Source organism: Anolis sagrei, chromosome 1 (assembly GCF_037176765.1).
Source record: "Anolis sagrei isolate rAnoSag1 chromosome 1, rAnoSag1.mat, whole genome shotgun sequence".
In the NCBI taxonomy this organism is placed as follows: domain Eukaryota; kingdom Metazoa; phylum Chordata; class Lepidosauria; order Squamata; family Dactyloidae; genus Anolis; species Anolis sagrei.
The window spans coordinates 198,979,940-198,996,353 of NC_090021.1; the positions used below are offsets into that span (position 1 = coordinate 198,979,940).

The following is a 16,414-nucleotide window of genomic DNA, read 5'->3' on the forward strand; positions in this document are numbered from 1 at the left end:
GTTCCATTGAGGCTGGGGGAAAGTTTGTCTTTTGGTTGCTACTTGAATATTTCATGTTTATCAGAGGCCAGCTGTTAAAAGCAAACTATGAAAGTGAACAAATATAAATGACATCACAGAAAAGTCATTTACATCTGAGCAATTCATAATTATATATATGTCAGCCTACCCCTGTCTGTCCTGCTCATGCCAAATATGGAGCAAAGCATAAATATGTTTAAATATGGATAGTGATACAATAATTTAATTTATGTACTGTATTGGTTATCATTTCTTGAGGCTCTGTAGGCAGTTCCAGTTCAAGCAACAAGTTTAAGTAAAATTAACTGAGGAATCAACAAAGAATTAATAACTCATAACAGCAGATAGCAGTTATACAGCTTCTTCCTCCTAGGATACACTTCTTTAACCAAACCAGACAGGGAACATGCCTTAAATCATTTCTTTATGGCTGATGATTTTTCATCTATATACAAAATGGAAGCTTATGAGAGAACAAAGGTTTTCACTATCCCACCTAATTACCTTAGAAAGCAGGCTATTTTGGTGATGGATTATGTGCATGTAATTATTTGAATATATGCTTGTTCCTTGCCTTTTGTATATATATAGGCAAACTTTTTGGGTTCAAGATCCCCGGACTAAGCCTTTTACCATACAGAAAGCAGTCCTTGCCACAGGAAGACCCTGATGCGGTAATTGTTGATTCATCAAAACGTTCTCAAGACTCCATGGCTATGAAGCACTTTAAGTCTCCAACGAAGGAAAGCTGTAGCCCTTCCGAAGCAGATGACACCAAGGCACTGATCCAGCCAAGCACATGTTCACCTCCAGTGAATATATCAGGACCCTTGGACCATTCATCACCCAAGCGGCAATGGGATCGGCTTTATCCGGATATGCTACACTCAAGCACAGCACTGGCCCACACGCCCTCCAAAGAAAGTCTCTGCAGTATCCGAAGGGCATCTTCTGTTCAGAACATTGAAGGATTTGCCACTCATCCCAACAACGTGTTTCGAGGACGGCACGCAAGCGAAGGTACAGCTGTTGTCAGGGTGGAATGGGATTATTATAACACACTGCAAATTGAGGTTTTACATTATTGGTCATTTAGCCAACAATACACTGAACTCCTAAGTTTTAGATCTTGGGTATTTTGAGTTATAATCTTTCTTACCATGAGATTGCATTTACCATGCTGAAGGGAAAGCATCACAATACCACCAAAAGCGATATTAGCAGGTTCCCTTTCACAACATGGTATATTTCCAGCAATCCCATTGAGGCTAGGATGGGCTAGGATGAATATTTGAACCATTGCAGAATAGAATGGGGTGAGGTTCATGAATACCTCCAGACAATCCTTGATTGCAATCACCAGCATTCCCATCTTTTGTCTATGCGGGCTTATAGTTTATGGAACTTACAATGCAACAACATTATTCCAACATACACAAAAAGGATCAAAATGCTCCACCTTAATCTATGGCTAGGGACATTATTACATGACAATACCCATATACATGGATTTTGGGGTGGGGTAGGCATGAGACAATAAGGATCTGCCCTTTCTCTTGTCGCTATATACTGTCCATTGCCCAGAAAACTTTGTTTAGTGGGTAGTTGAAAAGTGAAGCAACTAAATCAGAATGTTAGAGGCAAAGCTGAATCTTATAGTAACAGTTTTCCTTTTAAGTAACTAGGAGAGAAGTTGGGAAAGGAAGAAATTGACAGAAGAGTATCCCCAAGCCAAAAGGCAGTGTTTCATTGATTTAAGCTGCTATCCAATGTGCCCCCACTGGGGAGTAAATCCAATTACATATATTAGGATTTACTTCCGAGCCAATGCTCATAGGTTTTCACTTCACTTTTGTTATGTTAAAAATGCAAACCCACTCATGTTGCTGTAGAAATAAACACCGTTGTCTAATACAGGATTATTCTGTGGTCACTATGCACAAAATTATAGTGTCCTGGTATCACCACCCTGCATGTGTAATGCCCATGCTGGTTGGGAGACTCAATGAACTGGATTCCTGACCAGACAGGCCTAGGGTTAGATCAATGAAATGCTGCAGATCTAATTTAGAGTGCTATTTTGTAAGCAATCCCACCTCTATTAATTGTATTGCGTATTTATTTTAAAGACATATTAGTTTTTAATTCATGTTCATTCCTCACCTCCTCTCTAGTTTAAAAATAGTTCCAAAAGGCTCAGATTGGTTGCAGAATCGTAATCGAACGAATAAGAAGAATAAACACAATGAAAAATAAACAATGGGATAAAATCAGCATTTAAAACAAAGTGTGCAACAAATTATCCTGTGGAGTAGGGGGAGATGGTTCAACCAGTTATCCTGTGGGGTAGAGGGAGATTTTGGACTGGTTCTTGAAAAAACAAACTTCAAAATGATGTTTGAATTGTTTGGTTGAAAGGACATACATTAAGCGTATTGAGCTATCCAGAGTTTCGAAAGTGTACTTTTTTTGAATTATAGTGTCCTGGTATCACCACCCTGCATGTGTAATGCCCATGCTGGTTGGGAGACTCTAGAAGTAATGGTGCACAAAAGATATGGACCAAACTGTAGACCCACCTTACCTCTCAAGAGAATCGTGATCTCTCTAGAAGGACAATGTATACAATGCAGTGATAGTTTCATGCTATTCCGTCAGGAATATGTCCCAAATGACGTATTTTCCCAAATCAATCTGTAACTTTAGATTTTGCCAAGGAGGGGAGGGGGCAAAGAGCCAATAAAGTTGTGAAAGTACCAGCCAGATGGATTTACATTTCCTAGGGTTGTTTATCAGATTTACCTTATACTAACTGTTGTTCCCAAACATCATCTATAATGCAATTCAGTAATATAATCTGGACTGCTGATTAGATTAGATCCTACAAAGGCCAAGATAGGGCTGTTCCATATATTGAACTTTGGTTGGATCATACCCAAAGTGAGTTGGCAACAGCCACTGGCTGTGAACCAGGCAAGAAGCTTAAAGCAATGTTCCTCATAATCCCCCAAAAAGCCTTCTCTCAAAATTGCGGGTTCTCTAGGACATCACCCAATAAAGAAGAAGTAGACTTCATGGTGCTTGCTAAATTCTTTGAATTTCAACTCCCTTAAGACTTCGCTATTGGCCATGTAGGATGAAGCTGATAGGAGGTTTATTTTAAGACATCTAGTGGTCTCACCAAATACTGACTGGATGCCTCCATCCAGTGTTTTGGGGGATAGTAATGTTTTTAAGTGTGTAATCTAATTTGAAACTTTGGATTATAGAGTTTATTTTTCTTCCTCCTGCTTTTCTTTATTCTGCTGAATATCAGACAATGGCCGTGATGTCAAAGGTAATGTAAACACGTAAGGTGTATTATCATATGCTTTAAGAAACACATTCTTTGGCATGTTAATTTGCCTGCTTTATTAAATGAACAAATGCAATATTTTCATGCTCATCTCTATTGGGCTGGGCATGTTACAAAGATGATTGTTATCACACTTGGTGGATACATTCCAATTCCCTTTGCTCTTGCCACAAAGACTTTATAAAATCCCAGGGAGAGGAAGCTGTGAAGGGACATGTGTTTCAAATGTTCTTTGAAAGGCTGATCATTTTTAAGTCCTTCTTGTCTCATGGAGAACATTGAGCATATGTTTAATTCTTTCCTGCTGAAATTAATGCAACTTAAAAGTGCATAATCTCAGCTGGATGGTGATATGGATATATCTGATGATGTAAATTGGATGCTGCCACTCCAGTGTTGGCAAAATAACCACTACAGCATCCAGGATATAATGAATTTGCAAAGAAAAAAATCTGGACTTATCAGTCGAGTTCGATTTTACTTTTAACACAATAGAAAATTTCACGAATACCCTGCATCCTTGTGGCATTCTTCACTTGTATTTCTTTTGTCTCCTTAAAACTAGTTTCACGTTCCTGGATGGCAGGGGGTATGGTTTAAGCTTACTGTAGTCTTCAAATGTGCATGCATGAACTTCATTTGCTATTTCACGCAGAGAGAATTCTTAAGCCACATTTGTCACAAGATTTGGTCTTCTTTGTTCAGGAAGATTCTCATCAAAGGGCGGACTATTCAGATGGAGTCTTCTTATGCCCCTTCCCTCCAATTCGGATCCAATTTATCATGTTTCTTTTCCACACCTAGCAAAATTCTCCCAGTACAGAAGTATTGCTAAGCTGAATCCAGCAATCAATATAGACAGCCAAAATTTGAGAAGAAAGTGGGATAGGGATGAATGAAAGATCTACACATTTTGATCATTTTCCAAGTTTTCATGCATGTTGTGGAAATATGTAGATTGGCAAAATGTCTTCTAGTTAAACTGCATGGTGGGCATAAAGTCTGCAAGCAATCCATCACTATCACCTTTTAAAGTCTACCCATTGGCTTCTTGCATACATCAGCTGTGGTTTAAATGTAGTATTGTGCATTTCTGTAAGTGAACTTTTATTTGTAAGTGAACTTGGAGGTGTTTGAAGTACATGAGATTATGCATATTTATTTATATTAATGAGATTTAAAACAATTGCTTTGTGACATAATGGCCCCACCTACACCAGCAATGAAATCTGGCTTGAAGCCAACTTGAAGTCAGAGTGTCCAGAACATGTTCCCCATGCAAGATCCAAAGCAAATCCAACCAGAAACAATGTGATAAAAGCTCTCCAGGAATCCCAGCTCAAGCCATGAAATCTGTGGAATTCATCTTCTGTATAAATAATGCACAAGAAGAAGCTGAATGCTCTTGTAAACAAGAAGCAGTTGGAGTAAAAAAGCAGATGCACAACCCTGGCAATGAAAGCACAGCATTCCCATGGGCATGCTCAATTTTATTGCTTTGCCTTACTGACACACACTGATAGGAAGCTTTTTATCTCTCCAAGGAGGTTAAAAAAGAAATAATCCTGTGTTTTGATTGAGTCAATTAGTTTGAAGCAGAATGTGGATTATAGAGATCCAGTGGATCTGTATGGACTCTCACGTATCTTCCAGCTGGTTCATGTGGTTCCTGTGTAGGCACTCCAGAGTGAACTGGATCTCTATAATGCACATTCTGCCCCAGTTTAATTGCATATGTAGACTAGAATCAGTATTCTGTTAAATGATCATCTGAAACATCCAGGTATTTCATGTCCATTTAAAAATAGGCAGAATTCCGTAAGAGTGAACCTGCCACTGAAAAGGCCCTGTGTCTTGTGGCTGCTGACTTGAGGCAGATCTTATGTCTCTTTGAACAGAGCTTCTATTTAACTCCTGTCTTCTCACAGTGACATATTATTACTGTCTGATTATCTATAGCATAAAGAATTCATGCATTTTTTTTTTTGGGTCCTGATAAAAAAAGGTACTTCGAACCATTAAGACATCCCAAGCACTGTAAAATTTTCCAAATTTCATGACTTTTTTTTAAAAAAAAATGTGCAAGTAATGTACCTTCATAATTTCTCAGATGGTAGCCATTTTGTCATTTTTACAGTGAAGATTTATTTCTAGCTTGATCACTTTTGGGGGTGAAAAATGAGACAGCTCACTGAAGTCTGTAGAGCTCCCCCCCCCCCCCAAAGTGTCTTGAGTTCCTGGTTTTAACAAATATACCAGATCAATTGTTCATTGCTTAAGGTCAATTTATGGTAACCATGTGAATGAGATATCATTAGATATTCTGTTACCAACAGCCTTGTTCAGATCTTACAGATTCAGGGCTGTGATTCCCTAAATAAGTCTACTCCCCTATAATGTGCCTTTCTTTTTCCCTACTCTCTTCCACTTTGCAAAGTATGAGCAACCATCTTTTTTGTGAGTGGTGATATTCCAAATTCCAATAGCCTTAGTTTAATAACTTTGGCTTCTAGGAAGAATTCAAGGTTGATTTGCTCTAGGACCCACTTACTGACCTTTTCGGCAGTCCACATTGTTTATAATAGTCTCCTCCAGCATCACATATCAAATGAGGCCAATCAGTAGAGATGGAAAATGTCATTTTTTGGTTTTTTTTACAGCATTAAAACTTTTTAAACCACAAACTTGTTCCATCACAGATAGGATGTACCTTGAAAATGCTGGTAACGTCTTCAAGAACTAAATTAATGAAATTTACCCATATGTAGTTACAGCACTTTCCAGCATGATAAGAACCAAATTGTACCTTCCTGTCATAAAGGATATTCTGAGAAAGAAGAGGTGGCAACCCTAATTCTGCATCATGGCCATGACTGAATATAGAGGGAGTCAAGCTAAATCTTTTAAGCATTAAGCCTGGATGGCTGGTTCTACCCATTTTTGCTTCTTCTGGATTTGAATTTTATTTAATCTCAAATTACTGCCATCTCAAATATTTTAAGAATTGCCAGTTTTGGTAAAGCCTTGTTTAAAAAGGATAGTTACATTCTCAGTTACCCAAGTTAATGTCTTTTTCTACCAAGATATTGAAATACCTGGCTTCAATAGCAGTACCTGATCTTTCCATCTTTATCCCCCTTTCTTGCAGGTCCTTTTAACCATATCAAATCAAGTCTGTTAGGATCAACATCAGACTCAAACCTCAACAAATACAGCACCATCAGCAAGATTCCCCAACTCACACTGAACTTTTCTGATATCAAAACTGAAAAAAAAAGTTCATCCCCTCCGTCATCAGAGAAAACAATTATTGCACCCAAAGTAAAAGACAGGACACACAATGTGACCGAGAAGGTGACACAGGTAGGAGTTCTATGTAATGTTTATTATTTTACCTCTGGGAAACATAAAACTGAATGTTAAACTTCTGATTGATTCTGCATTTAGCCTCTCAGCAAGTTTCCAAGAAAAGAACTACTTCTAATATGTCCAGGAATTTTCCTTCCACACAAATGGATGTTGACTATATTTATGCATCCATCTTTCTAAATGGGATTTTTACCACCACTGCCAACATCCTAGATTCTAGATTCTGACATTTACTGACTGATTTTACCATCTGACCAGTGGCAAAGCTTCTTCAAAACACCTTTAGTAAAATGTAACCCCAACAATACACCATTTGCCAATAGTAATTTATACTGAACTGGTAATGTTGAAACCCCAGTGCCTCACAGATTCAGTTGTTTCTGACATTTAACTATACATCCCAAGCACTTGATGCATTTTATAAGTGATCTTCATTTTGGTTTGGTATGCCTGAACTATAGGATATGCAGAAACTCCATTTCATTTCTCTTGGTGTGTGTGAGAGTGTATGTTCTGTAGAAGTTCTAAACGGTAACTTAATTAACTTGTTCATAACCCCATGACACCATCAGTAGTCAACTTTCCCAGTACACAGACTCTTGCTTTCCTTTGTTAAATAGTTCAGTTCAGATACTATTGAACCAAAGTCAATGCACACAAGTTCTGCTTTTGACCCAATATGTGTCATTTATGGGGCAAAATAAGATGTTGCCCTTAAAGACCTCTCCAATAATGCAGAGATCTTGTGGCGCATCTTCTCATATTGCATTTGGGGTGGAAAATCCTCTTAAATAAGAAGCCCAGGGAATGATAGAGCTCTGAGCCTGACTTTTCCATCTATTTGGATGGCTGTCGAGTCCAAAGCTGTTTTGAAGTTCAGAGCCATGTGAAGGAGGAGCAGAGACCTTGAACTTGCCAATCTACGGTTAGCACTTGTACAGCAGAGAGGTCACTTGGTCACAGGCAAGATGTATTGTGTTTCTGTGTAAAATCTAATATGCAGCTGTCCATAGCATATGCAGATCTGTGCCTTAGGTACAATTTATGCATGAGTAACCAAGTGGAACATCCTGGTTTCAGTGTTGCTTAACGTACTCTGTTGCTATCCCTTCATAGAGGCTAAGTAAGACTTAAGGCATGTGAGGACCACTTCGTCACTGACAAGTGGCTGAAAATGAGAAGAGATACGCAGATATATCATGGAAGGCAACATATTGGGCTCATAAATGAATTTTCTTTTTACTGATAGTATGTCTGGAGAAAGGGACAAATTGGCAGCCCACCTTTTTTTGGACAGGAAATTGGACATCAGTGCTCAAATAAAAGTGTCTCAATTGTTTGTTTGTTTTTAACTAGGCTCCAAACTTTGTTCAACTACTGTAGAATAGTTTGTCTCTCCTAGATTCACAGGCCATGTCTGAGTTATTTAGAACCTTCATGAACAAGGAAAACATATCACTCCTTACCAAACTTCTTTTTTTGTAAGTTATGGTTGTATAAATCCAGCTACCCCCAATCCAGAGCTGCTTGAACAATTTTATGTCAGAATATACTGCTATTATTTACAACATATTCCATATCAGAAATGAATATTTAAAAGGGAGAGAAAAATCTATTTTAAAATTAAGGGCCAAATTGTTTTTACATTTATTTTATACAAGCCCTAGCAGAATCAATTTAGGTCAGTGTGACTTGCCAGGAACTCTTCAACTCTCTAAATTTAAAATTAAATTTGAAAAGGGATGTAAGCTTCCAAGAATTCCTCACAAAAAACATTCAAGGAAATTTGACATGGGTTTGTATTTCTGCTCACGTTGTCGTTTGATATATTACTGTTCCCAGCAAAATAGGCAGGTCTTTCTTTACAAGGATAGCATTCCTTGTGAGAAGTGGCCAAATTGAACAACATCAGGGCTTGGAAACAAGGTTTTTAGATAAAATGTTCCTAGAATCACCCGCACAGCATTTACAGGCTATTTGCAGGGATGGAATAATCCCCAACCTCTCCGTCATAGACCTGCCTCCAGTAGTAATTATAATGCTATAATAGTGATGGTTTTTATCAATTATCAGGTGCAATTTTGTGTGGGAAAATTGTAAAGATTATGGTTTCCTGTCTTCTGCTACCATTTGCCAAAATAATTCCCACTTTGGGAAAACAGTGGGATGTAAATGAAATAAATGAAATGTAATCAACAAATTTGGAGGGGTTGGTGAGCAGAACCCAGCACAACCCAACAACAACTACACCAAACTCTTGGACTTCCTTCCTACCTCTTTCTTTCTTTCCTTCCTTCCTTCCTTCCTTCCTTCCTTCCTTCCTTCCTTCCTTTTTGAAAAATGAGGCAACAGTCACTCAGAGGTAAATTACAATGTTTTTAAGTGCACCAGGAAATGTCAGTCATTGCTATGAGTTAATCCATTAACTAGGTAGTTTAAAGGCTGGCACTAGGAGTGGGCTCAGAGAGTGGAGCTGGCTTTCCACATTTTACAGATTTGATTATTCACAGATTTGATAAATATATTCTCTCCACTGGAAGTTGACGATAGGGTCATGCTGGAGGATTAGAGATTTCTGGAGAGATGTCCCAAAAATTGTGGCTTTTTTGGTTCAGTTTTTTCACTTTCCCCTAATACCTCTGAAAGTAGAATACCTATTGCTCTAAATTTCTTGTTGAGTAGTAGTTTTTCTGAGCACTATATATGTACAGTGTACAGTGAGGTTCACTGAGGGTGATGGGATTGAAAATTGGCCCTACCCCCTCCTCAGATGCCCAACCTATTTCCAGAGTACAAGAGGACAGGATACTGTCCCATACAGTGTTTTCTTACCTGCTTAAGAGGATTCCAGAAATCAATAGAACTGTGACTATCCACAGGAACTGATGATCCAGAAGAGGTCTTCTTGTTGCCTTTGAGCTTTCTTTGCCCTGATTATTTGGCTTTGGTTTGAAGGGACTGAGTTACTGCAGGCTAGGAGAAACCTCTTGTCTGAGAACCCTTCCACACAGCCCTATATCCCAGAATGTCAAGGCAGAAAATCCCACATTATCTGAGTTTGGATTCAGGGCCCTTCCTTCCGCACAACCATATAACCCAGAATATCAAGGCAGAAAATCCCACAATATCTGCTTTGAATTGGGTTATCTGAGTCCACACTGCCATATATTCTAGTTCAAAGCAGATAATATGGGATTTTATTCAGTGTGGAAGGGGTCACAGATAACCCAGTTCAAAACAGATATTGTAGGATTTTCTTTCTTGATATTCTGGGATATAGGGCTGTGTGGAAGGGCCATGAGATGATGGAAAGCCAATCCCAGTCAGAGAAGACAGCACTAGGACAGATGAACAAACTGTTTGACCTGATACAAAGCAGCTTCCTCCTCTGTTTCTATGCACAATTTTTCCCTATTTAAGAGTGTCTTGTGGCCTTAAAAGATATTCCTGTTTGCAGTGATTATGCCATACTACTATTTATGCACCCATTTCACTTATATCTGGATTTACTTTTCTATTTTTGTACCATTGAAGAATAGCTAAATCCATACAACAGAATGAATCACAAACAGAATGGAAAAGCAGCCCAACTGACTGTGTGCTGATGTCCCCAGAATGTTTTCATTGTATAGGCCAGGCATGAGCAAACTTCAGCCCTCCAGGTGTTTTGGACTTCAACTCCCAGAAATTCCACTCGGCTTACTGACTATTAGGAATTGTGGGAGTTGAAGTCCAAAATGCCAAAGTTTGCCCATGCCTGGATAGATGTGATTCACAACAAAAGAGACTCCATGCATAAAGGGATGATAAAGACTATGGCTCTTTCACACAGCCATATAACCCAGAATGTCAAAGCAGAAAATCCCACAATACCTGCTTTGAACTGGGTTATCTGAGTCCACACTGCCATATGTTCCAGTGTAAGGCAGAAAATGTGGGATTTTATTCAGCTGTGTGGAAGGGGCCCCATGTGCTATGTGGCTTTCCAGCTGCACTCACAATATCCACATGTTCGTTTAGCTCTTCCCATAGACACCATGTTAGAAATCAAAATACAGTACACATAACCTTTCCCTATTCAGATTTCCCACATGCCTAGTAGGGAAAAACCTACCAAACAGAAGTGTTTGAATTGTATACTTTATCATATGTTTTCAACCTAATTTCCAGATGTCCTGAGCTACACTACAGTCTGGGCGGAGGGGAGGGAATCCACTTGAATTTTATATCTGTACTATCCATCTTTTTTGTCAACCAGATTGGAAGAACAGTTAAATTGCTACATATTTTACATTGACAGGTTCAGATGGGGTCCTGGCACTGACTGTTACAAAGAAACAAGTATTCCTATGAGTGCAAAAAGGTACTTTTGCTTAAGGAGAGTCAGAATACAAAAAGCGACATCTTTTCCTTAATGAATTGTAAAAAGGGAGTTGGGGAAAGATGGTAGTCCCTCAGAAGAAAGCAGTAAGTGGTGGGCAGCTTAGGTTGCTCGTGTCTCCTTTGAAGTAAGTGCCCTGGAGTTGGATGTACTTCCTTGAAGGTAAATGTGTATAGGGCTCTGCCTTAATCTTTCTATATATTTTTATTCCTCTCTCTTTCTTCCACACATTATAATTACTTTACTCTGGGTTCTTAATCTGGTCTCCTGAGGGAGCAGTCTTTGTATATGCCTCAGGGCCCTTCCGCACAGCCCTATATCCCAGAATATCAAAGCAGAAAATCCCATATTATCTGAGTATGCTCAGATAACCCAGGTCAGAGCAGATATTGTGCGATTGTGTGCCTTGATATTCTGGGATATAGGGCTGTGTGGAAGGGCCCTCAGTAAATCCATCAACCCAGATACAAAGATTATTTTATTTTCCCCTTCAATCTCCTTCTTGTTTCTTTGAAAATTATATTGAAATGTTGGTTCTTACTGGAAAGGTGTTTCATGAGTTTCAAGAGATTCTCAAAAGGACAATGACTCCCTCAAAATGTAAGAATCATTAGGCTAAAGGCAGCCTATAATTCTTACTAAACCCCAAAACAAAAATAATTGTGGCCTTTGATATGAACTGCTGGAGTTGGAAGGGGACCACAGGTAAATTGCAACATTTCCCCTCACATTGCTCTGCAGTTGCCCTCTCCAATGTGAATGCATGGAAATATAAAGTTTACTGTAGAGAGAGTCCACGGGGCGCAGTTCAAGGAAGGTATTCCAGTCTAGCAGCATCTAGGAGACCTTATTGTGAGCAACTTGTTCCAACAAGGTCTGATTGCATTCCTAGACACACACACACACAACTCCACGCCTTCCTATAAGGTGGAAACTTTAAAAGGATAATTTCTGGCTTGAAGCCTCATATTCCATCTCTCAAAGAGTTCATGCCAGACAAAGTGCAGGTATTAGCACACTGGCTCTGTGGATTGTGGTGCTTTTGGAGATGGATGTACCAACAGAGTACTCAAACTGATCCAGGATGAAGTTGTTTGTCCAGGCTTGACATCCAGCTCAAGGTTCTGTGGCATCTCAGGGTTGACTTCATACAGGACCTTACCTGTGGGCTCCACTGGTACTGCAGTTTCAGCATCTGATCTCGTAATTGCAGCATAGATATAAAATAGCCCAATGACTAACTTTGAGGATAAGTTACTAAAATAATTAAGTGAACAATATAGACATCCTAACGTCATGCTTCTATAGATCCACAGTGTTTCTACTGTAGGTAGGGTTTCTACTGTAGGTAGGGTGTGAAAACATTACTCAAGGTTTCATATATTCACACAATGTATAGATCTGAATGTATTCTTCACTGTGATAATTCACCATTCCTTTTCAAAGCGGGCAAGTGAAATCATATTATAGATGTTAAAATATGTGTTTTAGGCAACATTGTGCATTATTTGGTGCAGGGTAGTGTTCAGGAGATGGGAATTTGCTTACCCACAGTCTAAACAGTAGTGGCAACTTCTTCCATATCAATCAATCTATGTTAGAAACTATATCAAGAGCTGAACCTATTTTAGAGATAGGGTTCAGCACCTTGGATAATTCTATTTAACTTTCACTTTCAACTCTGCAAACCACTAACTGCCTCCGCCTGTACATACTTCTGGCTCCTCTATGTGTATGAATGTGTGGCCTTTCTTTAGCTATGCCAGGGCTCCTCTATGTTGTTGAGTGTATAGAGTGAAAATATCAGAAGTATCCTAGTGGCTGCTTAAAAGCTAGCTGAGTGTATCTCATGAGAACAATCTTTTCTGAAGTTTCCAGCTATGTGGTTATACTCAGCACTACCAGCTTTTTAGAAATAGCTGAATTCCAGTTCAATGGCTTGACTGGAAATTTTCGATTTCCATGTAATGACAATGGCCATCTTTTGAATATCTCCTGATTATCTGAATCCATCCAAAGACCTTCCTGAATCTGGAATGGTAAATATGTTTGAAAAATTCAAATATCTGAATTTAAGATTTCACTTGGGACTCATAGATCAGGATAGCAGACTGTTTCTGCTGCTACTGTTGTTAATTTGATGTTTTGGAACTAATAGAACTAGGTGTTACAGTGTTTAAGAAGGGGTTTTTTTTTGTGGAGAGTGGGGATTTGGATCCTGGTTTCTGGAGTCATAGCCCTACACTTGAACCACTGCTTTTCCACAATCTGTCACAAAATGATGTTCCAGATTTTCATTTGAATTGAAACCCAAACTAAGAAAGAAGCCTTTTGGGACTGCAATTGGCCCTCTATATTTGATTTTTTTTAAAAGATTAATCATTTATGGATTTGACTAAAATCATCTTTTTAGGACGCTCTAGGTCCTCTAGTGCAACTCTTTGGTCATATATTGATCATATCATGGAGAACCTAGAGCAGACTTGCACAACCTGTAGCCTGCCAGCTGATTTGGCCTCCCAGCCCATAGAATTCCTGGCCACTGCACAAACTGGCTAGGGCTTCTGGAAGTTGGAGAGCTTCAGGCTGTGAAGGCCTCATCTAGAGTTTTCTAGAGAGTCTCCTCTAGCACAATTATATGGTGAGCTTCCAGCAGAAGTTAGCCATAAAGTTATGCTAAAAATTCCAAGACAGGTGTTCTTTCCAGTAAAAAAAAATAGCAAGTTCTTTATTCAGTTTTTCACTTTCATGGGGGTCCTGTGCCCCTAACCCCAGTGAATATGGAGGGTTGACTGTATAACTTCCTGCTGGCTTCTTGTGATTGTGGGAACTGGAGAGCAAACAGGTAACTTTGTAAGGTTTGTGACATCTGAAAAAGAAAATTGCTGAAGAGAAACTGTCTACCAGCCAGGTTATTCCTTTTTGTTTTAATCGCACAGCAGTATAACATAACAAAATGTACCAGGCCTGCAAGTTAGTCTATATCAAGAGAAACTGTATCTCAGTGGGAAAGTGCAGTCTTTGCACAGTGGAAAAGCACAGAAGGTTGCAGGTCAAATCCCTGACATCTCCACTGAGAACGATCAGGTAGCAGATGGTACAAAAGGCCCTTCTCTGGTAGAGCGCCAAAAGAACCACTGTTTGTCCCAGCGGAAAGTACTGGGCTTGAGGAATAAAACGTCTTATTTGGTTTAAGGCAGATTGTATGTATGTCTGAAAACTTACCACCAAACTGAAACAAAATGAAACACTTTTAGCATCCTTTATTATAATGGGAAAGTCTAGAGCACCACAGCAGTGTAAGGTTTTAGGGGTACCCATGGAAAAGGGCGACACAGAGAGAAGTTTAACATTTTAGATTTAAGGATTTATCTTCTCCCTCTCCTCTCCCATATTTCATATTGCTCTCACAGTAGTCCGATGGACTTACTCTAGTTCTCCTTTGCATTTTTAATTAAAACACATTGCTGAATCTTCATAAAAGGCACAACCATTCTGATGATGATAGAGTTGTATAGTGCTGTGTTTGCACCTGTGTTATTAAAGAAAAGGTTTCAGCAAATACATCATCTTCGAGTGAAGCCTGGTGGAATACTCTGAAACTGGAGAGTAAAAATTTGGATCAACCACCTCACCTCTCTCCCTCCCCCCCCCCCCCCATGGTGTGTGTGTGTGTGTGATACACACATACTGCAAAATGTTTATGGCCATATTGAGGGGAAAGAAATCAAACTATGGAAATTATAATATTTTAGGACCAACACCAAAGTTACAAACTAGATCACATAACTGTTTTTCAGGGGCAATTGCTTAAGTTAAACAAAACATGGCAGAAAGGAGATATGTGAGAGTCATAATATAAATTCAGGAAAGATTTCAGGTAATTAAAACTAAACAGTTTATTTCAGTGCAAGCTTTCACTGGCTAAACACTAATTGGCACCTGATGAAGTATCATAAAATCATCAAGTTCAAAGAGATTACAAGGGTCATTCAGTACAACCTATACAGCAGGGCACAATCAAAGTCCACAAAAAATATGTTGAAATTAGTTATTCAAACTTTAAACTTCCACAAAGCTCCTTTTTGTCAGGCCCCATTTTTTTGTTGAGAAACTATTATTTCATAATCCATAAATTCATATGTCTGGGAGAGGAGTAGAGTGTGGTCTCCCAGACTTACCAATGTATGAGTGTAAGTTTGTATGTGAGAGAGGGAAAGGTCCATGTTGAAAGTTCATAGTGCTCTCCATACTTTGCCCTGGAGTGGTACAGGCATATGTTAACAGGTCTGGCTTCAGAGCACATAAATGAACTCATACATGTTCCAAGGACACATACCTACACAGGAGTTCTTGTGACCTTGCCCAATAGCACACCTTAGGCAAGTTCGATCAGGTCCTAGAGAAACCAAAGTTATGCCCAAACTAGTTTTCTTCCCATTATTGATAGAAGAGTGTGTTCATGGGTAGGGGTACCTTACACAAATCATTTTCTGATGTTGTTGAACTCCATCTGCCATCTTCCTCAGTCACTGTGACTAATGATAAGACTTATCATTAGAGCAAGATTGGTAGGGACACAGATTCCCATCTGGTGATAGAGGACATTTCATTACTTATAAAGATATAGAAAAGTTTTGATTTTTAATTACTGATACCAATACTCTATATTGACTACTTAGTATTCACAGCACAATCATGTCTCCTGTCCCAACACTCCCCAGCCCCAGCCCTTCTTAAAAGACAGATATTGGATCAGGTGGTAACTGGGACAGACAGTGAAACTGTGACAGTTAGAAGCTGGAACCTATCCCACATACTTGTCATAGCCTTGCTCACTGGTAGGAGGTGGTTGGAAACATCCTTCTCTTTGCACTATTCATCAGACCTTCTGCCTGATCTGGTTGCTGGCTCTAAAGGTGGACTGGGGCCACACTTATATAGCTGTGCAGTATTTACTGAATACAGAGGAGATACGCATCTGTAACTCTAGGTTATGAATATGTACTTCATATACACCTTCCACATATGACATGTACATTAATAAGATTTTAAGCTGTTGGTTTTTATGTAGAGCTTGTGCTTTATATATAATGGCAGCAGGGGTCATAATTATGGTAATGATATCAATGAGTTTAATTACATAATCATTTCCAAAGTGTCATTATATAGTGAAAATGTGGAAAACCATCTGTTTGAGGAGGGAGAAAGAAGGAGGAGGGATGAACTGAGCCCAGCTGCAGAGATCAATGGGATGCCAATCCATTGCCAGTTTTGCATCTGTTCAA

At 39.1% G+C, this 16,414-nt stretch overlaps 1 protein-coding gene across 9 annotated transcripts in view; it reads left to right on the forward strand.

The window, feature by feature from the left end:
- KCNH7 (potassium voltage-gated channel subfamily H member 7) overlaps nucleotides 1-16,414 on the forward strand; it is a 336,293-nt gene that overhangs the window by 232,748 nt on the left and 87,131 nt on the right. For 4 of the 9 annotated variants that reach the window (XM_060777976.2, XM_060777984.2, XM_060777993.2 and 1 more), the window contains 4 exons: nucleotides 613-1,041; nucleotides 3,338-3,358; nucleotides 3,942-3,965; nucleotides 6,525-6,739. In XM_060777976.2, coding sequence (XP_060633959.2) covers nucleotides 613-1,041; nucleotides 3,338-3,358; nucleotides 3,942-3,965; nucleotides 6,525-6,739 — 689 coding nt within the window. The remainder of the gene's footprint in view (nucleotides 1-612; nucleotides 1,042-3,337; nucleotides 3,359-3,941; nucleotides 3,966-6,524; nucleotides 6,740-16,414) is intronic. The other 5 variants (XM_060778001.2, XM_060778028.2, XM_060778048.2 and 2 more) reach the window with 2 other exon arrangements.